The following is a 26,512-nucleotide window of genomic DNA, read 5'->3' on the forward strand; positions in this document are numbered from 1 at the left end:
GCTGGGGCGTTGCGACACCCCAGTTTGAATACCACTGCCTTTTGTGTACGGGCAATTGCAGCTAGGGTGTTGCATTCCACACACCCTGCAAACATGTGGGAAACTGCAAGAACGCCGTGTGCACTCACCTGTGTTGTTAAACACCCGGCACACACAGCGGGCTCGAACCCGACGTCTCTGCTGGGAAACCCGAGGCTCGGCATCCTTCCCACGGACAATTAGGTGTCCACTATAAGAGTAATCTCCCTTAAAACATCTAGCTGGTAAAATTAAGTAGAACCACAGCTCCTTCTGTACCCTTCCCCAGTCAAGCGCTGGGTTCTGCGAGGCATGCCGGCGAAAAGCTTCATCATAATCCAACCAGGCATTACCCATGTGAATTATGAACGTCCGATGAATAAAGTCTAAATATTGAAACAATTGAACTGCCCTGTGTGGATGCACTTGAAGGAGAACACCTGCATATATACTGAAACCTGCTAACCAGTTAGGCCAGTTGCGGTCAATCCTGCGCCGTTCAACTGTTTCCTCATCCCACACAGCCTCACTCCCTGGCTCACGTTGCAAAAGAGAAAAGAAGTCCACAAAGTCACCCTTCCAAATTTTTTCTTTGACTGCTGGAGTCAAGTGCCATCCGAGGGGCAATGTTAATTCATCAGGCCAGGACACCTGGGGCATCTGTGTTGTTGCCTGACCCCAGGCGGGACAGCCAGCAAGGGGAGCTGGTGGTCCACCCTGCCACATCTGGTTGCATGCCATGTATGACTGCCCCCCAGTGAGGGTGCCCCCCACAGGTCCCCATGGCAAAGCAGGGTGCCCCACATGTTGTGCAGAAGGGTCAGCTGACGTTACTGTTGCCTGTGCTGCTACCTCCCCCAGGTCACCTCCCATTCCTCCCTCACTGGGCCTACTAGCTTCTCGCAACTCACTTGGGCCAGTGTCCATGCTTTGAGCTGCTGCAGGTGTTGACTGCAGCGGGTACTGAGTCGGTTGGGGGCTCCCAGTTGCTCGCACTCGCAGTTTGTCATCACCTGATTCCTTCTGAAGCTTCTTCTCCACAGCAGAAACCCTGGCAACCAAAGCATGCAACAGTTTATCATTTGCCAGTTTGCATGAAGTTTTAGAACTCTGCACAAAGGTGCTTGGTCCTTCTCCTTCCTCGCCCCTGCCAGCCACTCCAACATTCAGTGCCCTCTCAATGGTGTCCATCCTCGCCACCAATTCCCTCACTGATACCTCCTCCTCCTCCTCCTCCTCAGAGGACAAGGGCAATGCAGCATGGCGTTTTGTGGGTGGCTGGCGTGCCTTGCCACCTGACTTTTGTACCCGCTTAGGCATGTTGTTCAAGGTTTCTACCCCCAAAAGGACCAAAAATCCTGCTTGGCTGCTCTGCCAAGCTGCCCAGCCAGCCACTCAGGAAGTCTTCCAATAAGCACCACACAAAAACACACTACCAAGGTGCTTGCTAACCACTCAGCAAGAGACTAGCCCAAAAGTGAGCAGCAAAACAAAACCACCCCAACAATAAGACCCCCCCCCAGAGTAAGGAGGCAGCAGGACCTACCACCACACCCAAGTTGATCTCAACAGCCAAGCTGCTTTTAATCATTCAGCAACAGCCACAGCCTGGTCCAGGCTTCAGCAGGAAGTCACCCCAATAACAATACCCCCCTCCCCAGCAAGGGAGCAGCAAAACCTACACACCACAAACTGCCCTAAGCAACTCAGCTGCTTCGTCTCGCTCAGCAACAGCAGGAGTGAAATACAGATGCAAACAGCAAAACAAAATTCACCCCAACAACACCCCCAATCCCAAAAGTACAGCCTGAACTTTGACCACCAAACCAAACTGCTCTCAGACCCAAGCCACGTGCATTCCTTCTCCCCCCCCCCTTTGTGACTCACTGAGAGTCAACCAACAAAACCTCCAAGAAAGGCAAGGCTAGACGCCTGCCCACACCAGCTTCTCCTCCAAAATGCCTTCCAGCCCCCTCCCCAATTAGAACCAGGGGCTATTTATATGATCAGCAAACTGCAAAAAGCCCCCACGCAGCAAAACCCTTTTCTCCCTCCAAACCTATATGGAGCCCTTGGCCCTGGTGCCTTTCAGGAGGCTCTGCACAGTCGAAGGATGCTCTCAGCAGGGGGCTCCTGCTCCTCTGGTGGGGGGCAGTGGCTTGAAACCCCCACAACCTAGTGCTCCAATCCACCTCCACCACCTTAAACCTCTCCCCGCTTGCATGAACAGTACTCAGCCACAGCCCCCTCCTCTGGAGCTCCCCAACCAAGCCGCTTCTCCTTCACTCAGTAGCAGCAACCCGCCCCTGGTCTGCACTGCTCGCCCTCCAGGAACAAAATGGGAGGTGGGTGCATCGAACGAGGAGCTCTAACCCCGCCCTCCGCCTGACCAGCCAATCGGCTAAGGGCCCCTTTCCCGCCTCGTGCAGGGGAAGGGAGGCAGACTGTTTTCCGCCGCCCCCCCCCGTTATTTGGGGGAGGGGCAGCATTCTGGTTCTGCCAATCATAAAGAGGTTCAAAGACATGTGCCAGGGGTGTCAAGCTTGTTTCCTACAGAGGGCAGAAGTTTGCATTCATGGTGCCTGGTGAGGGCCACTAAGCAGAAAGTGACATCATTAAGCAAGAAGTGACATCATCAGGCAGAAAGTGACATCATTAAGCAAGAAGTGACATCATTAAGCAACCAGTGACATCATTAAGCAGATGATGGCCATAAATAAGCACTTTGTTCTCACATAAAAACTCATTAGCTGCAAATGACAGAAGAGAAAATGCACAAATCTTGTGCTTAATTTCAAGATAGGAGAGGACCCAGTCATCACGCTGGGAGAACCCAATTATAATGGGGCTCGGACAAATTGATTCAGGGGGCTGCATTTGGCTCACAGACCAGTAGAAGACGTCCCCAGCCCTGAGCCCCAGGGCAAAGGTCCATGATGGTGCCCCCCCCCCACGGGATGCTGCACTTAAATCTGCCCACCCCACTTACCTGGAGCGCACAGAACCTTGTGCAACTCCAGTACGTGTTGGGGAAACCTCCTGAAGTTTCCCCAACACTTTAAACTGTGCTTCTGGCAAACCAGAAGCACAGTTTCCGACCACATCAGAAGCCTCAGGGAGGCTTCTGCGCAGTCCTAGCGGCGGGCAAGGCTCTGCTCCCAGGGCGTTTGCCTCTATCATTTAATGGCAGGTACACCACTGTCGCAGACCTTATGTTTGACACCCCAACATAGGTATTAGTAGAACATTGTAACCTCACCCCCGATCCCAGTTGCTCTTCAGCTTCAGGGACCTCAATGGGTGCTTCATACGTGTTATCCATTCTATTCCTTCAATGCTACATCAGTTTGAAAGAGGATTACGTTTCTTGGTAATTCAGGCATGTGCTAAATCTATGAGCCTGTCTGATTCCCAGGGGAAGCCTTCTCATTTAGATACACCTGGTAAATCTTGCTTTGGGAGTGAACATTTTGGTGCAAGGACATCATCACCCATCTCATTTTTTGATCCTTGTTCCCATGCAGGATATTCTGTGGCTTTCGGGGAGTTTAATGAGGACTCTCAGTCACCAGGTATGTGAATTAACTGCTTTGCCCTGGAAATTGCCTTTATGGATCCACAAGAGACACAACAGGCAGACCACGCAAGAATCTTGCTCCTTTTGTTGTTTAGCTAAGATTTAGGGTGCAATCCAGAGTTGCCCTTGGGCCAACGCAAGTCCCTTGTGCCGGCCCAAGAAGGTCGCAAATGTGCCATAAGTACATAAATAAATGCACCTCTCATGCTAGGCCAGTGCGCGGAGGCTGAATTCAGCCTCCGCACTGACAGAGGAACCGAGACTTGCATTGGCCAAGCTCGACCAAAGCAAGGCTCTAGGGTGGGCAGAGAGGAGGTGGGAGAGAGGCATTCCAGGATGAGGGGGGGTGAGCAGTGGGCTGCCCCAGGTGTAGGCAGGCAGGGAGCAGGAGGTGGGGCTGGAATCTGACAGTTATGCCGGATCCCAACCCCATTCCTCAAGCATCGTGGAGCAGCTTCAAGCCACTCCGTTGTCCTCGGACTTGCGCCATTTCAGGAGGTGGCGCAAGTCCAAGGAGACCCATAGAGGCTGCAGTGGCTTACCCAGGGGTAAGGGGAAGAGTTTCCCCTTACCTTCAGCTGAACTACTTTGCAGCCCTATCTTGTGCTTGATACCGTGCAAGCCTCCTGGCTTGCCTGTTCTAGTACGATTGCGCTGTAACTTTGCTAAATTTGAGCTACTGGTTCTTTTTTGCCAAGCATTGCCATTTGTAGTTTAGCTATGGGCTCATTTTGTGGTCTTTTTCCAGTCATTGTCTTCCATCTGCAGTCCCTCTGTCTATAGAATGGGAATTATAACATTATCAATATAATATTTTAAATATTAATAATATTTGCAAATATTAATAATATTTGTTGCTATAAGCCCCAACGACATAAGGAAATGCTGTTGCTTGCCTGCAGTATGGGTTAAGGAGTCTCCAGTCTCTCAATATTATCAATATGATTTATTATGATGCTTGAGTTGCCTTCTCTCCTTCAGCCAAAATGCCCTAAAATTGCCCCTAAGCCCAAAAAGCACACGTGCAGCTTGCAGACTGTGCTTGGGATTAACATAAATTCCAAACCTGAAGTTTTGAGTATCAATCTGCTGGGTGTTTTGAGATGTGTCTTCTCTTTGCAGAGTATGTGGTGGGTCTTCCTAACAAGAGCCTCACACAAGGAGTGGTGAGTACAAGATGCGTGCAGGGAATGCATGGGAAAAGGGACAGAGAGGCTGGTGTTCTGTGTGCCTCCTGCACATCTAGATAAAGGGGTGCATATTGCTGAATTTCAGAAATAAAGAGTGCAGGGGCTCAGTCTGCATGCTTGGGTCATGCCCTCTAATTAATCCTAAACATCAGAGAATTGACTTTTTGGGAGAGGGGCACTCTGCACATGCTCAGAGGAAAGGCCAGACCAAGATTTCCTGATGTGAAGTGGTGTGTGAAACGTTGCTTCTGTTATCTGGTGATGTGCCAGCCTCTGTTCTTCCCACACCCTGGCTTGGAAGTGTAGGAGATGGAAAGAAGTGTGGGGAATTAGATCTGTTGTCATTATTTATCATTTCTTGTGTTTTGTGAATAACACATTGCACTGAAAGCATCTTCCAGTTCATAAGCAGCAGTTGTGGCTCCAACTAGTTAGGTCGGTCTTGCCACCAGGGCAAATCTGCTCATGCCCCAATGATTTGGAGCTCTGGCTGCCTTGGCCTGTGAGTGGTGCTGTGGTATTGGAAGGTGTTCCTTTTTCCCATGTGTAGATAACCAACTTCTTGAGAATTGAGACTTTATTAAGACTACAGTCCTATATGCCCCTACCTGGAAGTACGTCTCATAGAACTCAATATAATTTACTTTTGAGTAGAAATGCCTAGGATTGCACTGAAACACAGCAGAATTTTTTTTTTATCTCTCTGCCTCTCTTCCTGACCAAAGGTGGAAATTCTCTCCCTGAAACAAGAATACAAAGTCCTGTGGACGCTTTCCAGTGAACAGGTAACAATGCTCTGAGCCCTACAGTTCACTCCACTTCCCCCTCTTCCCCCATATTCTTTTCCCACCAGGCACAGTGCTGGTGGGATGGGGAGAGAGAGACCACTGGGCATTTTGATGACATCAAGAATGACCCCTTGCCACTGGTTCCTTCACTATAGCTTTGGTTTTCTACATGTGGATCTGATTTTAGGAAGCGTTTCTCTTCCCCTCCCTTCATTCTTTCTCTCAATCCTCTTACCTCTTGCAGGTCGCATCCTATTTTGGACATACAGTTGCAGTTGCTGATGTCAATGGAGATGGGTAAGAAGGGAGTGTTGTAGGTGGCTGTAGTTTTGGATCTAATTTAGTTCAGTGGGTGTGCAAGGCTTTTCCAGTGCCCCAACCAGCAAACCTGCAGACAACTTTAAATGCCTAAAATGCCTTGTCCATCTGTATTTGAGCTGTGCACGCTGATCATTTTTATGCAGGGATCAATTTAGAAGCTTGGGGAATCATGCCAGGCAAATGGCTATGGGTGGCAACAGAAAGGAGCAGGTTGTGGCAAAGCCCCTTATTACCTCTGACCACTACATCCAAATCTGAATAGAGCACTATACTGGGAGACTCTCTGGGCCTCTTGAGAAGCACCAGCTGACTTCCCCCAGTGCAAAAGCAGAGGCAAGAGAGTGCAGCTGGAATAGACATTTTAAATTCCCTGTTTAAAACCTATTGTTGGCATCCTTCAGTCTCGGAAGACTATGGTGTCACGCTCTGAATGGTGGTTCTGGAACAGAGTGTCCTCTCCAGTGCGCGAAGCCTGGGTAAAGTAGGTATGGAGGATAGGCTGTTACCCATGCAGCAAATCCCCCCTCTCCACGTCGCTGAAATGGTCCAATGGTCCTAAGAACTTCCTTTGAACAGATTATACAACCATCTATTAAGGGTTTTCCAGTTTTTACCATTGTTTAGCAATCCTCTAGCTTCGGCTAGAGATTACGAAAGTCTGTTGCTTGTGCACAATTGCATAATAGACCTTAATGTTAATAGATGTTCTTTGTTATGCTATTGTGCATCTGTTGCAAATGCATGTACATTTTTGTAAAGTGACAAAGGCAAACAGGTGGTCTACTTAGGAGAAGCTGGGTGGAGGTAACTGCAAGGACAAAAGGGCTCCTTCTGTTGAATAGTGGTGCTGAAGCTTTCTCCCACCTCTCCTCAGTGGGAAGAGCCTGTGTTAGTTTTATTGGAAAGGATGTGTTTAATTTAACCTGACATTAGTGGCAATAGGGGCTGTGCTATAGGAACAGTAATGGTGGTGGTGCAAGAGGTCTATGTAATATGGAGCCAGAAAGGTGAAGACATTGTCACCTCTCATGTCTCTATCCCTATAACTGAGCTAAGAGGCACCTTTACAGTGATGGTTCTCCTATATCCAGCAGGGGAGAACAACTGTCTCTATTTAGCACAGTGTCCATTCCAGCAGCTGTTCACTAGTGTCTCTTTGCCCAAAGATGTGGTGATGGCTAATCCAGGCAGTCCATTCAGGAGCCTGCAGAGTAGGTCACGCCCATCAGCAGCCATTTGCCTTCCTGAGCTTTTGTAAACTCACCTGGGAAGGCCAGCCCCCTTTCAATCAGGAAGGAAGGAGGGGGGAGGAGCCAGCCAGGAGTATAAAGCTAGGCAGGCCATCGCGTGAGGCTCTCTGCAGACGCGTGTGGCCTCTGGGAACCCAGTGCCTCGGGAACGAAGTGCCAGGTAAGGCACAAGAGTTTAGCATCTGGGCGAGTTCAGCAGCAGGGCGAGGAGGCCAGGGCCCCATACACTGCCCTTCCTCTTCCCTTGAGAAGAGGGCTGCTATACAGTGTAGGGTTTATAAAAGGACCCCCTAAATAAAACAACAACAACAACAACAAAAAAGCTATGCAGTCAGACAGCCAGCAGCAGGGTGGGGGCTATCCAGTGTTCTGCATCGAGTGCCACATGTATGATTATATGCCTCTGGGGCATAAGTCATGGGTGTGTCCTCGATGCAAGGAGCTCCAGGCTCTCAGGGAACGCGTCCGCTCCCTTGAAGCCTTGGTGGCCGACCTGGAGAAGCGCAGGCAGCCAGAGGAGGACCGTGGGGAGACTTCTGGGGACGATCAGGCTTCGTCCCAACCTCAGGCGTGCAGCTCCTCGGCTGCCCGGGTGGGAAGTCTCGGGACTGGAGGACGTCATCCTGGAGAGGAGGGAAACAATCCCCTAGGGGGGATCCCTTCTCCAGGGGATGGGCGCGTATCCGAGCGCACTCGGGATACTCCTCAGTGGGAGGGGGGTCGGGGGCTTCTTGTAGTGGGGGATTCGATTATTAGAAACATAGAGAGGGGGGTTTGCGACGGATGTGAGGACCGCATGGTGACTTGCCTGCCTGGTGCGAAGGTTGCGGACATCACTTCTCGTCTAGACAGGCTAGTTGACAGTGCTGGGGGAGAGGTAGCGGCTGTGGTGCATGTCGGCACCAACGACGTGGGCAAGTGTAGCTGGGAGGTCCTGGAGGCCAAATTTAGGCTTTTAGGCAGGAAGCTGAAAGCCAGGACCTCAAAGGTAGCGTTCTCTGAAGTGCTACCTGTTCCACGTGCAGGGCCAGCTAGGCAGGCGGAGATCAGGGGTCTCAATGCGTGGATGAGACGGTGGTGTAGGGAGGAGGGGTTTAGATTCGTTAGGCACTGGGGAACGTTTTGGGACAAGCGGGGCCTGTACAAGAGGGACGGGCTCCATTTGAACCAGAATGGAACCAGACTGCTGGCACATAACATTAAAAAGGTGGCAGAGCAGCTTTTAAACTGATCCCTGGGGGAAGGCCGACAGGAGCCGAGGGGCATCCGGTTCGGGACTCCTCATCCCTATGGGATGAGGATGGGGAGGTTAGAGAACAACAAGACAAAGGCAGGGTAGGAGAAGAAATTGGGAAAGGTAGGGTGATGGGATGTGATAGACGGTTTGGCACAATGAGAGGATGCGGGGACAAAGGAGCGAATAAGCAGCCCATCCTGGGGCATTCCGTGTATAAATGCTTTTATGCGAATGCCCGAAGTCTACGAGCAAAGGTGGGAGAACTGGAATGTCTGGTGACAAGGGAAAATATTGACATAGTGGGCATAACGGAAACCTGGTGGAATGCGGAGAATCAGTGGGATACCGCAATCCCGGGCTATAAACTCTACAGGAGGGACAGGCAGGGGCGTGTTGGAGGTGGGGTGGCCCTTTATGTTAAGGAAGGGATAGAATCCAGCAAAGTAGAGATTGAAGGTGGGTCCGACTCCACCGTAGAATCTCTGTGGGTTAAATTACCAGGCTTGTGCAGCGATGTAATACTGTGCTATCGTCCTCCAGACCAGAAATCTGATGGGGACCTTGAAATGAGGAAACAGATCAGGGAGGTGACAAGGAGGGACAGGGTTGTAATCATGGGGGACTTCAATTATCCTCATATTGACTGGGTCAATTTGTGTTCTGGTCACGATAAGGAAACCGGATTTCTTGACGTGCTAAATGACTGTGACTTAGATCAGCTAGTCACGGAGCCCACCAGAGGACAGGTGACTCTGGATTTAATTTTGTGCGGTACGCAGGACCTGGTTAGAGATGTAAACGTTACTGAGCCATTGGGGAACAGTGATCATGCTGCGATCCGTTTTGACGTGCACGTTGGGGGAAGAATACCAGGCAAATCGCTAACAAAAACCCTTGACTTCCGACGGGCGGACTTCCCTCAAATGAGGAGGCTGGTTAGAAGGAGGTTGAAAGGGAGGGTAAAAAGAGTCCAGTCTCTCCAGAGTGCATGGAGGCTGCTTAAAACAACAGTAATAGAGGCCCAGCAGAGGTGTATACCGCAAAGAAAGAAGGGTTCCACTAAATCCAGGAGAGTGCCCGCATGGCTAACCAGCCAAGTTAGAGAGGCTGTGAAGGGCAAGGAAGCTTCCTTCCGTAAATGGAAGTCTTGCCCTAATGAAGAGAATAAAAAGGAACATAAACTGTGGCAAAAGAAATGTAAGAAGGTGATACGGGAGGCCAAGCGAGACTATGAGGAACGCATGGCCAGCAACATTAAGGGGAATAATAAAAGCTTCTTCAAATATGTTAGAAGCAGGAAACCCGCCAGAGAAGCGGTTGGCCCTCTGGATGGTGAGGGAGGGAAAGGGGAGATAAAAGGAGACTTAGAGATGGCAGAGAAATTAAATGAGTTCTTTGCATCTGTCTTCATGGCTGAAGACCTCGGGCAGATACCGCTGCCCGAACGGCCCCTCCTAACCGAGGAGTTAAGTCAGATAGAGGTTAAAAGAGAAGATGTTTCAGACCTCATTGATAAATTAAAGATCAATAAGTCACCGGGCCCTGATGGCATACACCCAAGGGTTATTAAGGAATTGAAGAATGAAGTTGCAGATCTCTTGACTAAGGTATGCAACTTGTCCCTCAAAACGGCCATGGTGCCAGAAGATTGGAGGATAGCAAATGTCACGCCTATTTTTAAAAAGGGAAAGAGGGGGGACCCAGGAAACTATAGGCCGGTCAGCCTAACATCCATACCGGGTAAGATGGTGGAATGCCTCATCAAAGATAGGATCTCAAAACACATAGACGAACAGGCCTTGCTGAGGGAGAGTCAGCATGGCTTCTGTAAGGGTAAGTCTTGCCTCACAAACCTTATAGAATTCTTTGAAAAGGTCAACAGGCATGTGGATGCGGGAGAACCCGTGGACATTATATATCTGGACTTTCAGAAGGCGTTTGACACGGTCTCTCACCAAAGGCTACTGAAAAAACTCCACAGTCAGGGAATTAGAGGACAAGTCCTCTCGTGGATTGAGAACTGGTTGGAGGCCAGGAAGCAGAGAGTGGGTGTCAATGGGCAATTTTCACAATGGAGAGAGGTGAAAAGCGGTGTGCCCCAAGGATCTGTCCTGGGACCGGTGCTTTTCAACCTCTTCATAAATGACCTGGAGACAGGGTTGAGCAGTGAAGTGGCTAAGTTTGCAGACGACACCAAACTTTTCCGAGTGGTAAAGACCAGAAGTGATTGTGAGGAGCTCCAGAAGGATCTCTCCAGACTGGCAGAATGGGCAGCAAAATGGCAGATGCGCTTCAATGTCAGTAAGTGTAAAGTCATGCACATTGGGGCAAAAAATCAAAACTTTAGATATAGGCTGATGGGTTCTGAGCTGTCTGTGACAGATCAGGAGAGAGATCTTGGGGTGGTGGTGGACAGGTCGATGGAAGTGTCGACCCAATGTGCGGCGGCAGTGAAGAAGGCCAATTCTATGCTTGGGATCATTAGGAAGGGTATTGAGAACAAAACGGTTAGTATTATAATGCCGTTGTACAAATTGATGGTAAGGCCACACCTGGAGTATTGTGTCCAGTTCTGGTCGCCGCATCTCAAAAAAGACATAGTGGAAATGGAAAAGGTGCAAAAGAGAGCGACTAAGATGATTACAGGGCTGGGGCACCTTCCTTATGAGGAAAGGCTGCGGTGTTTGGGCCTCTTCAGCCTAGAAAAGAGACGCTTGAGGGGGGACATGATTGAGACATACAAAATTATGCAGGGGATGGACAGAGTGGATAGGGAGATGCTCTTTACATTCTCACATTACCAGAACCAGGGGACATCCACTAAAATTGAGTGTTGGGCGGGTTAGGACAGACAAAAGAAAATATTTCTTTACTCAGCGTGTGGTCGGTCTGTGGAACTCCTTGCCACAGGATGTGGTGATGGCGTCTAGCCTGGACGCCTTTAAAAGGGGATTGGACAAGTTTCTGGAGGAAAAATCCATTATGGGGCACAAGCCATGATGTGTATGCGCAACCTCCTGATTTTAGAAATGGGTTACGTCAGAATGCCAGATGCAAGGGAGGGCACCAGGATGAGGTCTCTTGTTATCTGGTGTGCTCCCTGGGGCATTTGGTGGGCCGCTGTGAGATACAGGAAGCTGGACTAGATGGGCCTATGGCCTGATCCAGTGGCCTGATCCAGTGTATCCCGGTGCCCTCCCTTGCATCTGGCATTCTGAGGTAACCCACTTCTAAAATCAGGAGGTTGCACATACACATCATGGCTTGTAACCCATGATGGACTTTTCCTTCAGAAATCTGTCCAATCCCCAGTTACCGCCCCTCCACCACCAGATGCAGAACACAACCCCACTGGCACTGAGCCAGCACTGGAAAATTTACCGTATTTTTCGCTCTATAAGACGCACCTGACCATAAGACGCACCTAGTTTTTAGAGGAGAAAAACAAGGAAAAAATATTCTGAACCAAATAGTGTAATAAAATATTTAATAAACTATAACAGAATAACATTTGAACCATGTAAAGTGAACAGCAGTCAACAGTGGCATTAAGAACCATTATCACTGTCATTAACAAATGGAGAGACTTAAAGGTTTGAGCACTCTAGTTTTCTGGAAACACCAAGAACTCATCATCGCTAGAGTCAGAATTTATGAAGCTCACAAAAGCAGGTGCACACAAATAGGGGATCACATATCTTTCTGCTACAATGATGTTCTGCCAAATTCCAATCCACTGGGCCTCATGCCTGCTTAAGGCTGATCAGTCCCCCTTGTGCAACTCACCAGTGCAGCAAGCAAAAATGAGTCCAGTTCCAGTCCACAGATGCCAAGTAAATCAGTCCCATCATTCAGAGTTACCAAATCAGAGTCCAGAGCCAATAAGCCAAATTACAGTCCAAGGTCAGGTTCCAGGTAGGTCAGTTAAATCCATCAGGGTATACAAGTCCAGCCACAGTCAGATTCCAAATTCAATAAACCCAGTCAGTCTCCCTCCACACTCCTTCAAAACCCACAAACCCTTTCTGCCTCTGGTACTCCTTATATCCCTGAGGGCCCTATTGCCTTCCAGTGGCTGCAGCTGTGCAGCACACTCTGCTGAATGCCCAGGCCTTACCCTTAAAGGGGCCACTGCTGACACCACATCTACCTCCTCACCAGATCTTCCTGGATTCCAATACAAGGGGGGGGGGAGCAGATCTCTATACAGACCAGTGCAAAAACAGGGGAAAGGTGTGGGGGAAGTAAGATCTTTGTATAGGCATCACAGCAAGACCAATGCAAAACCCCTTGCACACAGAACCAACAGATGGAAGTGGGGGGGGGGTGCAGATCTCCATATATAGCAGTCCAAAAGCAGGGGAAAAGTGTGGGGGAGGTAAGATCTCTGTATAAGCATCACAGCAAGACCATTGCAAAACCCCTTGCACACAGAACCAACAGATGGAAGTGGGGGGGGGGGCGCAGATCTCCATACATAGCAGTGCAAAAGCAGGGGAAAAGTGTGGGGCAGGTAAGATCTCTGTATAGGCGTCACAGCAAGGCCATTGCAAAACCCCTTGCACACCGAACCAACAGATGGAAGTGGGGGGGGGGGCGCAGATCTCCATACATACCAGTGCAAAAGCAGGGGAAAAGTGTGGGGCAGGTAAGATCTCTGTATAGGCATCACAGCAAGACCATTGCAAAACCCCTTGCACACAGAACCAACAGATGGAAGTGGGGGGGGGGGTGCAGATCTCCATACATACCAGTGCAAAAGCAGGGGAAAAGTGTGGGGCAGGTAAGATCTCTGTATAGGCATCACAGCAAGACCATTGCAAAACCCCTTGCACACAGAACCAACAGATGGAAGTGGGGGGGGGGCGCAGTTCTCCATACATACCAGTGCAAAAGCAGGGGAAAAGTGTGGGGCAGGTAAGATCTCTGTATAGGCATCACAGCAAGGCCATTGCAAAACCCCTTGCACACAGAACCAACAGATGGAAGTGGGGGGGGGCGCAGATCTCCATACATACCAGTGCAAAAGCAGGGGAAAGGTAAGTCATCCCCAGTAGAGCCAATGGGGCTCACTCCCAGGGATGAGTGGGCGGGAGAAAAGCCTGCCAGCGCCTCCTCTCCCAGGCAGGAGCCCGTCTCAGTCCCTGGGCTCCCTGGACTCACTCCCTAGGCTCGCTCCCTGGGCTCACAAGCCTGCCAGGGGCTCACTCCTAGGGATGAGTGGACAGGAGAGAAGCCCGCGATTGACTCATTTCGCCTGGAGATGGACTGGTAGCTCGAGGGTCGACGTAATGAGCACCCCTGCTCTAGGGGCTTGCTCAGCAAGACTGCCACCCCACCCCCGCTTTCCTGGGAGTGAGCCCCAGTGACTCTGAGACTTACTTCTGAGTAGACACGTGGGCTTTCTCAGCGAGCCTGCCATCCCCCCCCCTTTCCTGGGAGTGAGTCCCAGTGAGTCTGAGACTTACTTCTGAGTAGACACACGGGCTTGCTCAGCAAGACTGCCACCCCACCCACGCTTTCCTGGGAAGCGGAGCCGAGCAGAGCGGGCAGGGGGCGGGGCCAGGGGCGGAGTTTTTTTTTTTTTTTTTTTGCAGTATTCGCTCCATAAGACGCACACACTTTTCCCCCCACTTTTTTGGGGGGAAAAAGTGCGTCTTATAGAGCGAAAAATACGGTAATCGGATCGGGCCCTAAGCGGTTTCTTTTGCCAAGCAAGAATTTGGAGGCTTTCAACACAGAAGAAAGTACCTCCCAAATGGAGGGAGTTTCTGTGGGGAAGAGACCACCAAAATACACAACAGGATAAGCACCTGAAGGGGAAAAAGGAGGGAAGCTTTTATTACAGGGCCACCTTGCCTTGAACTCAGATGCCTTGATACATTCAGAGCTAGGGTCAGTCAGTTTGAACAAGTTTTGTCTGGTTCTTCAAAGGCAGTTTCCCTCTCCTGACAACTGTGGAGATGTGGTGGAAAGTGTTGATTGGGTGATTAGGTTTTGCATGAATGCGACTGGGTCAGTTTACAAATTCCAGTTATTCCCAGTTATAGACTTCATTGTTGCTGGCTAGGCGTCAGATACATGTATTTGCAATGTGTATCTCACATGATGCATCAAGTCTCTTTCTGACTATTTTGTGTACCTCTGCTGATTGGACCATAGTAAGGGGTGAAAATTCTTCTACCCACCTTAGCAAATAGCAAGCTAATGAAAAATGCTCAGCCTGGACACCTCTGCTGGGGAAAGGTGACCCAACAAGGAGGAGGCTCCTATGAAGAAAGAAGTTTCAAATACACATAGCATGGGCACTTCCTGTGGGTTTAGAAGTGACAAAGTTCTGCTTCCAAGACAGGGGTCCTTGTAGGACTTTGCACCAAGGAAACAAGCATTTGGGGGGATGCAAAGGAATTTGGAGCTTCTTGTTTTGGTATGCAGTATAGACTTACTGGACTTGATTGAGTTTGAGTGCGTCCTTCCAGGGGTACAGAAAGTCTTGATTGCTCCCCAGTCGGAGAAGTTCCTGAGGGACAAAAGGCACGGCAGGGTGAATATTGCCCCCGGACTCAGGTTGTTGATGGGGGAGTCTTCTTGGCATAGAAGTCTGAAAAGATTGTCCAGGTGACTCAGTCACTGGGCAACTTGAAACTTAATAATAATAATAATAATAATAATAATAATAATAATAATAATAATAATAATAATAATAATAATAATACAGGTATTTATATACCACTTTCTTGGTCGTCAGATTTTTCCTCAGACTTTAATTCAAGGCAGTTTACATAGGCAGGCAATACTAAATCCCAATAGGGATTTTTACAATTGAAGACAATTGTAGACAATTGAAGACAATTTTTACAATTGTGGTTCTGTCTTTCAAGAACCACAACGTTTCAGATGGATCTTTTATGATCTGGTATCACATTCTGGCCTCCATTTTCCTCCCACACAGGCTGACAGCGGCCAAAGAGCAGGTGGAATAACTCAGCTAGGCTTGTTAGTTGCTTCAAGGTCTCGCCATTCACGGTGCCGGTGGCCTCGAAACTGGCGACCTTCAGAGGTTATCTTCAGGCAAACGGAGGCTCTACCGACCTCCTGAATCCTATTATTCAGCAGGATTTGTGCTTGCTGCAATTTTGTCAGAATGGGGCACCCAGATTTGCAAGACCTAGAGGAAAGGAGACACACAAATGCCCTACAGGCTCTAATCTAACTTCCTCTTAATAGCCCTTAGATAGCATGACCTCTCCTAAAAGTACAGCCTGACCTCACCCCTTGAAGAACAAAGTCCTGCTTGGCTGTCAGCCAGAAACCAAGATGGGGTGAGAAACAGGATGTTTGTAACAGCTTCCTAGAGGCAGCTTGTGGGTCACTCTGGGAAATTCAGGGTGCTAGACTAAATGGAGCTTTGGTCTGTTGCAGCAGGGCTTTTTAATGCATCTTTTTAGATGTAGTACCATTTATTTTGTAACGTAAACTGCGTTGTAAATATCTTGTTCACAAAGTGACTTATAAATATTTTTGATAGTAATAATAGCCACCCACCACAGAAAGCGGAATAGCATTGCACCTGTCTACACAAGTGCAGCAGGGTCATGTAGGCTGTGCTGTAAACCTGAATGAAGCCCCCCCCCCATCACCTCAAAAAAGCCTGGACGTCCCTAGCCTCTGCTGAGTTCAGAAGACCTTTTGGAAGCGAGGGAAGCAGAGCTCCCCTTGTCTCCAGTGAGTGCACGCAGGAGGGCCCTGCGGACCCAATCCGCAGATAACTGAATCCGTGGATACAGGCTCTGCGAATATGAGGGCCTCCCTTTACTTTCTACTCTCTGGGAGTTTGGGAACTACTGTAAGTGCTTGCGGGAGAGGGGCAAAGGCAGCACTGTGATTGCACCATTGCCAGAGACACCTCTGGTTTTGCACTTCTGGTTTCTTGAATCCCACTTCTGGTTTCACAATCACTATTTTTAGCTGTTTTGAGGATTTGGGAGCCCTGCAGGTGGTTCCATGGGCTCCTTGCACCCTTCAGAGGGCTGGCACTGCCAGGAGTAAGATTTTTAAAGAAATGTTGTCCCTGGCAGCAGCACAATTGTGGTGATCGCTTTGCTACCTTCACCATTGCCCCATTCCATAAGGGTCAGAGCAGGGATGGATCCAGTGTTTGTGTTTGGGGGGACCATGATCACTACCAACTCCAGAGCCAAGGTCAACCAGGCGGGTAGACTTGGGCTCCCGATTTAACTTATGGCCTCCATGGCCAAGGTTTGGTGGGCGAGTAAACGTGGGCTCCCACATGGACTTGGAACCCAAATCTAACAGCTAGGTTCCCACATGGAGCCATTGGCTGGAATGGGAGTCCAGGTCTACCTGCCTACCAAACCTTGGCCACAGAGGCCGCAAGTTAAATCGAGATCCCAGGTCTATCTAGCAGGTAAATCTAGGCTCCAAGTCCAGATTAGAGGCCCAGGTTTACCCAGCTGGTAAGCCTGAGCTCCTACCTGGATTTGGAGGCCAGATCTACCAGCTGGTAGACCTGGGATCTCATTCCAGCCAATCTCGCTGGCACCCTGCCCAGTTGTCATTCCCCTGGCACACGATATTGCTCCCCAGCTGGGCGGGCGCCCTTCCCTACTGGCAGACAGTTTTGAGGGGGCCACACACCCACACACTCTTGGATCCACCCCTGGGTCAGAGATGGAGCTTCCCTGGCAGGGGCATCATGACGCCCCTGTTTGGGAACCTCTGATGTAATGGTTTGAGAGTTGGACTTAGATCTGGAAGATTCAGGTTCAAGTCCCTGCTCAGCCATGAAGCATCCTGGGTGACCTCGGTCCAGTCACTATCACTCAGCTTCACCTACCTCTCAGGATTGTTGTGAGGATAAAAGAAGGGGAGGAACTATGTATAAAATAATGGGAGGAACTGTGTACATCACCCTGAGCTCCTTGGGAGAAGGACAGTATAAAAATGTGAAAAATAAGAAATAAATAATGCACCTGGGCATATCAAATCAGGCTGTTTGCTTATTTTTCAGTGGCATGGTGTCTGGGGAAACAGTGCCCCTGTATATGCATGTGCTGGGGGAGAGGGGAATCATACCCCAGCAGAAAAAGCAAAATGCTTAAGCTGCCAATGTTGGCCTTCAGCATATCCAACTCAAGCAGTCACTGAAATAAATGTGTTTTTAGAATCAGGAGATTAGTCAGGTTTCTATTGCGTAAGGCAGCAGTCTCCAAACTGGAAACCACTGTGTCCCAAAAAATCCCTCCCCATTCTGAGTGGCACTTACCATTCTGCCACGGTGCTGCGTTTCAAGCTGATCTAGGCACAGGGATGCAGAACGGTAAGCACCGCTCACAGCGGGGAGGGCTTTTTCCAAACCCCAGAACCACCCCACAGGCCAGGGTTTGGAGAGTCCTGGCATACGTCACCAAGCACTGTAGGTGCATTTTGGGTGAACTCAATACCATAGCATGTGAAACCTCTCATAGGACCTTTTCTCCCTCCCCACCCTCCAGGAAGGACGACATCCTTGTGGGGGCCCCTCTCTTCATGGAGCGCCGCTCAGACCGTAAACTGTATGAAGTGGGAAGAGTTTACTTGTACCTGCAGCGGAAGGTCCCACACCCTTACAGCACCCCATGGCAGATTCTGACTGGCACAGATGTCTATGGGCGTTTTGGCATGACCATTGCTCCTTTGGGTGATGTGGACCAAGATGGTTATACTGGTAGGGATGATTGGGAGCCTGTTTGATCTCCTGCAAAATTCTAATATGCTGTTCTCCCTATTTGCCCCAGCACCACTCACTAATAAAGGAACAGAAGACTTTTACTTAAGCCAGATTCATCATGGCATATACCCTAGAATCTGTTTGCAGTGCCAGAGCTCTGCTTTGGAAATGATAGGGTCCTGGTAATCAAGACTGCATCTGAGCATGTGCAGAAGTTATTTACCTCTCCAGTTAGACTGTCCTCCCAGATCTCAGTAGTGAAGAAAATGACTTCTGCACATGCTCAGATTCACTTGTGATGATTATGTCCTGTGCTGAGCACCCCAACACATCTTGGTTTAGCAAATAAACACTAATGATGAATTTCACCAAGCTGAAGATTTTCCAGGTACAAAGCAAAGGGGGAGGCGGATTTTCTTTCACTATCATTTTCTGTCAAATAGACTCCACTCTGACTTGCAAGGAGAACCCTGGAATCCTGGGTCAAGTGCTCCCACTTCAGCTCCACTAGAACCCACACCCACAGAGCTGAATGTAGGAGCACCCAAGGAGTCATTAATGTCACCCCACTTCTTTGCTTGTCTTACTATTGAGCCCCAGTTCCTCTGCTACTTTTTGGAGGTTCCCCTTGTCTAGGAGAAGGACATCTCTCTCTGTCCCTGTCTTTTCTGTTTGCACATGAGGGAGTTTCCCTGTGTCTTCTGCCCATCTCAATCTTAATTTTTATTCTTTCTGCTTGACTGGATTATGGACCACTGCGCTTTGCCTCCACAGATATAGCCATAGGAGCTCCCTTTGCTGGTCAAGATGAAGGCGGCCGTGTTTACATCTACCGAGGGCATCAGGATGGCCTGAGTGCGTCCCCCAGTCAGATCCTGGAGAGTCCCTTCTTTGAGTCTTCTGGCTTTGGTTTTGCTATACGTGGAGCCTCTGACATTGATACGAATGGTTACCCTGGTAATGTATGATCGAGCATGTATGTAGCATTTGGGTTTAGCACAGTCCATTTTAAGCAACTTGCAAAGAAGCTGGAGTTTTCAAAGGGGCTTTGCTTCAGTTGTTGCCTTGACCTGAGCTGGTCAGATTTTTCAAGGTTTGCACACAACACAAAGTTGTGCTGAATGGTTTTCTTTTGTGTAAGGAAGCTCAGGTCTTGTAAAGCTCAGGTTAATTGCCCATCACTGAAGGGGGAGAATCAGTATTCTGTGATGATGGCTTATGGAGCTCTGTACCTTTAATTCCTCTATCCTGTTTCCCTCTATGCAGATGTGCTGGTTGGGGCTTTCAGAGCCAGCAAGTTAGCTGTGTACAGGTGAGTGCATGGGGCCCACATCAGTGGAGAGGGACTTCCTGTGAACCTTGACTGTCTGAAGTGGAGATGCCCATGAATGCTTTTTCTCTGGGATTTGAGCATGCCTCAAGGACCTCTTCATTCTTGGACAGAGAGCAGTAATCAGACTGCTCTCTGATGAGCCTTTGCTGTTTTGGAAAACACTCCTATTTCTTTCCTGTTTCTTTCAGCCCAAATGGTGTTGAAGGAACTGGGAAGAATTCACAACAGTCCAAGTATGGTGTTGCAGAGGAAGAGGGTAGTGGAAAGGCGACCTGTATCATGGCCCTAGATTGATGTGTGACCCAGCATCTATAGAGGTGGTGACATCTTCCCTGAGAACAGAGGAGGAATCAGTGATAGCCCCTTTGCTACTGTGAGCAGATTTAATGTTGGAGCTGCATGTGTGAGGGAAGAAAAAGAAAAGCCCCAGGAGAATAGCTACAAAGCAAAGCAATAAGCCTGTTGGGATGATTGAATATTCATCCTGCCCAGTCTTGGCAATATTATTTGGTGTTTCCCACATCCCCATCAAAAAGATGTCGTTCCATGGTCGTGTTGTAGGGGTCTGTTTCCTAATCAAAGAGAGTGTGGAGACTTATGGTACCTTTGCCAAACAGTTTTATTTACAAATTTACAAACTGAGTAATGGGAAGCAAGCAATGTGGACAGAACACGCCCCAAAGCAATGTCAGACCCAAAGCAATGTCAGACCCTGCGCCCCTGCCAGGCAGAACCCTTTTGACCCCCTTTTCTAGCCAGCTCCAAACCATAACATTGTTTCCTCTTTTCAGCCAAATCCAAATTCTCTTTGGGTCCTGATCCATGCAGGGAAGTGTGAAATACATTCTAGTTTCTTGGAGTAGCCACCAGCCACTGAACAGTATTTCCTTTACACAGATGCCATTAGTGTCCATGTTGCTTTTCAGAGTAAAGAAACAGAAGACAGACCTCAAGGCAGAGGTCTAACAGTCTGAATTTAGATAGCAGGGGGAAAACCAGACATACAGAAGAAAGGGCAAGGATAATGAAAAATTCATGCAAACTCAGGGCCCAATCCTATCCAACTTTCCAGCTCCAACTTTCCTATCCAACTTTCCAAGGCAGCTGCAATGCAGCCCTGAGGTAAGGGAACAAATGCTCCCATACCTTGAGGAGGCCAATGTGACTGTCCCCCCCCCCCCCACTGCAGGATGCAGTGCACACCCCATTGATATAGTTTTGGGGTATAGTTTATACCCCATTGATATAGTTGCAGCAGCCCTGGAAAATTGGATAGGATCAGGCTCTAAGTCATACTTGGGCTGTGTTTCATTAGGAGATGAGGATTAAGAATCAAACCAAAGTCCCTGTGAGAAAGGTGTGTTTTGAGGAGGGATTTAAAGGAAAGTGGTGCTGTGTAGATGTTCTCAGAGGCAGTTTCAATTATAAGGGACAGCAAGGGAGAATGGATGGAATCATATAAGAGAGCAGGGTGATGGAGCTGGTATACAGAGAGGGAAAGAATGCATTCCTAGATAAAGGTACGATCCTATATACTCTTCCGGGGAGTAAGCCCTATTGAACTCAATGAGACTTACTTCTGAGTAGACCTGCATAGGACTTTGTTGTAAGAGCATACACATAAGGAAAGGTTTTGATAATGAAGCAGAACTTCATTGCAATTGGGTTGACTCAGTTCCTTGAAAGCACCAGACTGAGGTATAGTGAGGTCTTATGTGACCAAACCTGGACAACCAGTAAACACCTCCTCTACTTTATACAGGTATTGGTTCCTCCACATTGCTTGCCTTGCATTCACCATCATGTCTTGTTTTTTTTGCACACACCCCCCCGCCCCCCGCAGAGCTCGGCCCGTGGTAACAGCCAAAGCTCAACTGGTCATGCCTGATGCATTGAACCCAGAGGTGAAAACATGTACAGTGTCAGGAACAAAAGTCAACTGGTGAGTTGGGTGGGAAGGTCAACCCCTTTACTTCAAAAGCAAATCATTCATCAATTACATCTCAAACAAAATGCTTACCATTTTATTCTCTTCTGGGCTTCTTCTTCCTTAACTGGTGAGAAAGCAAAGGCAAGACTTGGTCAGTTTCTTTTGGAGAAGGGGACAAGGGGGTCAATTTGGGACCTTTATCCTAAAACTGTTTGTTTATTAATGTAGACTGAGACTGCACAGCTATGATGGGGGCCTAGGGACAAATGCACAGGACAGAACTAGTTCTTCCATTATGAGTTCAGTTCTGCAGAATCAACACCAGTTCCCTTCAGAGACATCTCTAAACTATTAAAAAACAAACAAAACCTCTTACATTACATTCAATGTTTTGCATTATTTACTATTAAAAATGTACTTGAAAAGCTGCAGTTGATCTCATGCTGGCCTGCTGCCTGACCATTGTTCCACGCCCTGCTTTTTTCATTATGGGAGTCTTTCTGCTTTTCTTTTAAAAATCCTATATATTCTGACGCTGTACTCTGGGATGCTCTGAAATGGTACATTTCAGAAGACCCAGGATTCAAAATGAGAGCCATCTGGTTGTTTTCTAACAAATAGTTGCAACGCCCAGGCTCCTCAAAAGGAGCAGAAGCATGCAAAACATGTTCATTTTAAATCATAGAACTAGAGATTCTCAAGGAAGGAAAGGAGTGCCAGGGCTGGACAAGGTGTGGAGGGTAGACTAGACTAATCAATGGAAATTGACAGATAAATCATTGGATAAAGTGGAATTTCTTTTCACACAGATAGAGGTGCACTGACAGGGAGCTATCAGTATACAATGAGCCATTTTTGTTGCAACTAAGGTATAAAATGCCTTCCATTGTCTTTTTAATCAATACAGTTTCACCATCAAGTTGTGTGTAGGAGTGTCTGGGAAGAGCATTCCACAGACCATTGGTAAGTATTACCCTAACAATGGGGAGAGATGGAAGCTGTGTGTGGCCCCATGTTTGCAGTATTGAGGAGAATGGGGTGGAGTTCTGTGACCTTACAGATAGCCTGAATAATAAAATTCAGAACTGGCCAGCCTCTGTTTATAGAAATTCAGGGTCTTTAGGGAATTGGAGGTAGGTCTGTAGAGGCATCTTTGCCCATGGTGCAGATATCTGTGACCCACTAAATCATCTGGTCATACTGGTTTTATACAGTAAGTTTCTGTTAAACTTTTAAGCAGTACTTGGAGAAGTTCCAAACAAGCTCCATAATTAGCGGAACCAGCATTGCCACAGTAGATGTATGTTTTGGTGTGTCTGTTATGGGGTACTCTGGGATAATGGCCACACTCTCTAAGCCATTTTGGAATTTTTTAAAATTATAAATATTGTGAAAGGATGTACATTTATCCGTGTATCTGCATGTATTGCCTTTAGAAACAGAAGAGAAGTGGAAGGTGCTCTCTCCCTCCCTCCCTGTGCATGTGTGCCTGCAGACCTTGCAAGGATCTTTTTCCTTTTTGTTTCTATAAGTTTTTCTTTAAGAATGAAATTGAACTAGCAGCAGCTAGCAAGTTTTTTGCACCACAGTGAAGTAAGCAACCCCTCCTCACATTAAGTTTTTTACAGTTGTGAGCTACTGTTTTTGGAGCAGGGCTAGTTCTAAAGCAGGAGGGAAGCCAGTCATGTTGGCTTATAGAAATAATCACTGGCACATAGGCTAGGAGCATGGTTGTCCAAGAGATGTGACACACACACACACCACCAGTTGTTGCTGCTGTGTAGCTTCCACCACCAGCAAAATGTTTGGAGTTGCACAGGGTCCATCAATGTTCTGTTTCTGTAGTCTTGATGTTCTATAACAGTTGGACAGGATTGGGAATGCTTCCAGCAGCCACTGCCAAATGAACATGGATTGTGTTGTTGAATTTTACTCTTTGCCATTTTCCCAATTTGCATTGCTTTCTGCCAATTTCCCCACGCTCTGCTAGGCCTGGATGCAGAGCTACAGCTGGACCGCATGAAGCAGAAATTTGGACGACGGGTCTTTTTGCAGCAAAGTGGCCTGCCAAGCAAGAGGTTCCCATTGCAAGTGTCAGGAAAACTTCCCCAAACTTGCGAAGTTATCTCTGCCTACCTGCGGGTATGAAACTTGAGGAAAGCAGGCAACTGGGTGGGAGGGTGGCTGGGGGAACCATGGGAATAAATAGGAAATAGTTGAGCTTTGCTTCTGAAGCCATGCTCAGCCCTTGGCTGGGGCGCCAGAACATGCAGAGAAATAATAATGAATGCCTAAGTGCCGGGAGTGTTTCCCCACTTCTCTGTTGTAGGCTTAAACACAGCTTCTGCTGACACAGCAGTGGGGCTTACCCTACCCAACAGACTTCAAACCCATCAATGCTAGTGCCAAGTTGCTGGATGCCTGGGCTAAGTCCTGCACTGAGCTGCCCCAACCTTATCTGTGTAAAGTGATGAATGGCAGCTGCTTTTCCCACCCTCCTCATTGGAGTTGTGGTGGACAGATCTGCAGCTGACCAGTACTGAAGAACTTGAGGTTGGGCTGGCTAGGTGGTGGGTCCTATGACAAAGGTCCTTTGCTTGATTCCACCCCTGAAACCGATCGCTTTATGTTGTACAAATGTGGCCTTGGAAGTTAATGGAAACACTCAATGGCATTTCCCTGTCTTGAAGACAAGAAAAGAGTCCTCGTGCTCCAAACTCTGATTTTCTCTGCATCCCCACCTGCAGAGAGAATTGTTGCTACCCAGCTTCTGGCAGTGCTCCTGTACCTTTCATTGCTGGGTGATAGACAGAAATCTTCCATTTCTGCATCTCCTTGCTGGGAAAAGCAATTGAATTTCTGCCTCTTATGCAGCATGGCAGGAAACAAAAATGACCAGAGAGAGAGAGAGAGAGAGAGAGAGAGAGGTATTAGCAATTTTCCAACTGCTGGGTGACCATCCTTTGTCAAGCTGTTGTGCTTTGTAATAGGCAAGGATGTTTTCTATTATAGAAAATGTTTTACTGAATGGGCAATTTACCTGCAGGAAGGGATTTGAAACCAGTGTTCTGCAAGTTGTGTTCAGGAAGGAGCTGCAGGCCCACCACTACAGCACAAGCTTTGCATGCAAAAGGTCTTAGCCTTAATCTTCCAGCATCTCTAGGTAGAGCTGGGAAAGACCCCTGTCAGATCTTGGAGAGTCCGTATCGTTAGCAGTGACCTAGTTGAACCAATGTTCTAACTCCATATAAGGTGGTGTCTTATGTTCATCTGTTCATGAGAACATAAGGCAGTTATGCAGTATGAATCCAAGAAGCAGAGACCTGGGAGTTTGACTTGATGGGAAAGCGACGTGGGTGGGCTGGAGGTGGCCAAGCAGTTGCTCTCTGGGAATCTGATGCAGAGGAAGGGGCCATGCTACCTACTGAAGGAGTGCATTTGGCTCCACATTTGCTCTGCTTGCTTTTTCGTGAATGAATAGGACACAGGCACCCTCAGTGCTTTCCCCTGCAAAGAAAACCTTTGCAACATTAACCTGGAATGTACATTTCCCTGCTTGTAGAGAATATACCTTCAGATTTGTTGGGGTGAGGGCAGAATTCAGGACACAGAGGATGGTGCTATGATGATGATGAAGTTTGGATAGGAAATGGGGTTATGGAGAGTAGATCTGGGTTATAGTACTTCATATAAAGGTTGGGTCTGGGTTTTGTAGAACCCTTCCTAGGAGACAGCCATGTGGAAATGGATGTGCTGGGGCCACTGGTGATTCCCTGGGAGATATTTTCATTTATAGTATATTGTTTTATGTTCTTTTTTTAAAAGTTGAGCTTTGACATTGTGAGCCACACTGCATCTTTTGAGGGAGAGAAACAAAAAACAATCCAAAATATGTTTTCTCACAATATCCTCCTAGGAAGAAGGGACCTTTACCCATTGCTGTCTTATGTTGCCACCCAGTGTATACGACTGCATATTCCACTAACTGGGATGTATGGAGGTGCCCAAATCGCCAGATCACATTTTCGAGGATTCACTTATCCGCCCCCCGCCCCCCACGTGCATCGCCTCTGGAGGGTCCTCTGAGCCCAGCAGGGGCCGCACACTTCCGTCCATGTCCTCTACCAGGCTCAGGCTAAGCGTTTCAGTGAAAAACGCAACTTCCGGTTTCTCTGTGAAAAAGCCCCTTAGGGCTCCCAATGCCTTATAAGGCATTAAAAAACATAACTTCTGATTTCATGGAGAAACCACAAGTTGCGTTTTTTTTCACTGAAATGCTCAGTCTGAGCCCGGCAGAGGCTGGGGACAGATGTGCGTGACCTCTGCTGGGCTCAGAGGACCCTCTGGAGGGTCCTCGTGCGCGGGGAGGCTCCTGGACCCCATCTGAGGATACAAGATCCATGGGTATGAGGACACCCCCCCACCCTTACACACTTTCCTTGGGAGTAAGCCCTTTTGGGCACAGTGGCACTTATTTCTGAGTAAACATGCATAGAATTGTGCTGTAAGAGACTGAGCTATGAAACAGTATTTCTCTAGTTTGAAATCTTGCCTCTTCTGTGAACTCGCTAAGTGGCCTTAGGAAAGCCTCTGCTTTTCAGCCTCTGTTCCCCAGATGCAATATGGGGCTAATAATACTTTGCAGTAAGTAAAGCATCAAGGTAATACATATAAAGGCAGCATCAGGATAATACACATTAAAGCTCTTTGTACACTCAAGAAGTGTTATATAAACATTAAGTAGTAGTAGTAGTATTCCATCTTTTGCATCAGGAAAAACTCTTGAATGTTTACCTCTCATGCCATGCTGTTAAAGACACAGGAGTCCTGAAATGGTATGCAAGTCCCAGGCCACACAGGAAGGTAACTGAGATCCTTGATTGCCCCCACAGGATGAGGCTGATTTCAAGGACAAACTCAGCCCCATTGTTGTGAGTCTCAACTTCAGTTTGACAGCACCATCCACGTCTGGGGAGCTGCAACCTGTGCTGTATGGCCAGACAGTGATCCAGGAGCAGGTGAGATTTGCTTCTGATTTGAAAATGAGCATTTTGTGATCCATTTAAAACATCGCTTAATCTGGTGCTAAACGCTTACAGAGAGGTTCAAGCTACATCTTGTGAACTAGTAGCTGAGGT

At 48.2% G+C, this 26,512-nt stretch overlaps 1 protein-coding gene across 1 annotated transcript in view; it reads left to right on the forward strand.

Moving 5' to 3' along the window:
- The window catches only part of ITGA2B (integrin subunit alpha 2b), a 57,079-nt gene that overhangs the window by 16,531 nt on the left and 14,036 nt on the right, over positions 1 to 26,512 (forward strand). The window contains exons 8-18 of the mRNA XM_066629237.1: positions 3,543 to 3,590; positions 4,718 to 4,761; positions 5,511 to 5,570; positions 5,818 to 5,870; positions 17,897 to 18,108; positions 18,886 to 19,068; positions 19,378 to 19,423; positions 21,288 to 21,386; positions 22,282 to 22,337; positions 23,365 to 23,516; positions 26,267 to 26,392. Of these exons, the coding sequence (XP_066485334.1) occupies positions 3,543 to 3,590; positions 4,718 to 4,761; positions 5,511 to 5,570; positions 5,818 to 5,870; positions 17,897 to 18,108; positions 18,886 to 19,068; positions 19,378 to 19,423; positions 21,288 to 21,386; positions 22,282 to 22,337; positions 23,365 to 23,516; positions 26,267 to 26,392 (1,079 nt within the window). The remainder of the gene's footprint in view (positions 1 to 3,542; positions 3,591 to 4,717; positions 4,762 to 5,510; positions 5,571 to 5,817; positions 5,871 to 17,896; positions 18,109 to 18,885; positions 19,069 to 19,377; positions 19,424 to 21,287; positions 21,387 to 22,281; positions 22,338 to 23,364; positions 23,517 to 26,266; positions 26,393 to 26,512) is intronic.

The sequence above is a fragment of the Tiliqua scincoides genome, chromosome 5, assembly GCF_035046505.1.
Source record: "Tiliqua scincoides isolate rTilSci1 chromosome 5, rTilSci1.hap2, whole genome shotgun sequence".
In the NCBI taxonomy this organism is placed as follows: Eukaryota; Metazoa; Chordata; class Lepidosauria; order Squamata; family Scincidae; genus Tiliqua; species Tiliqua scincoides.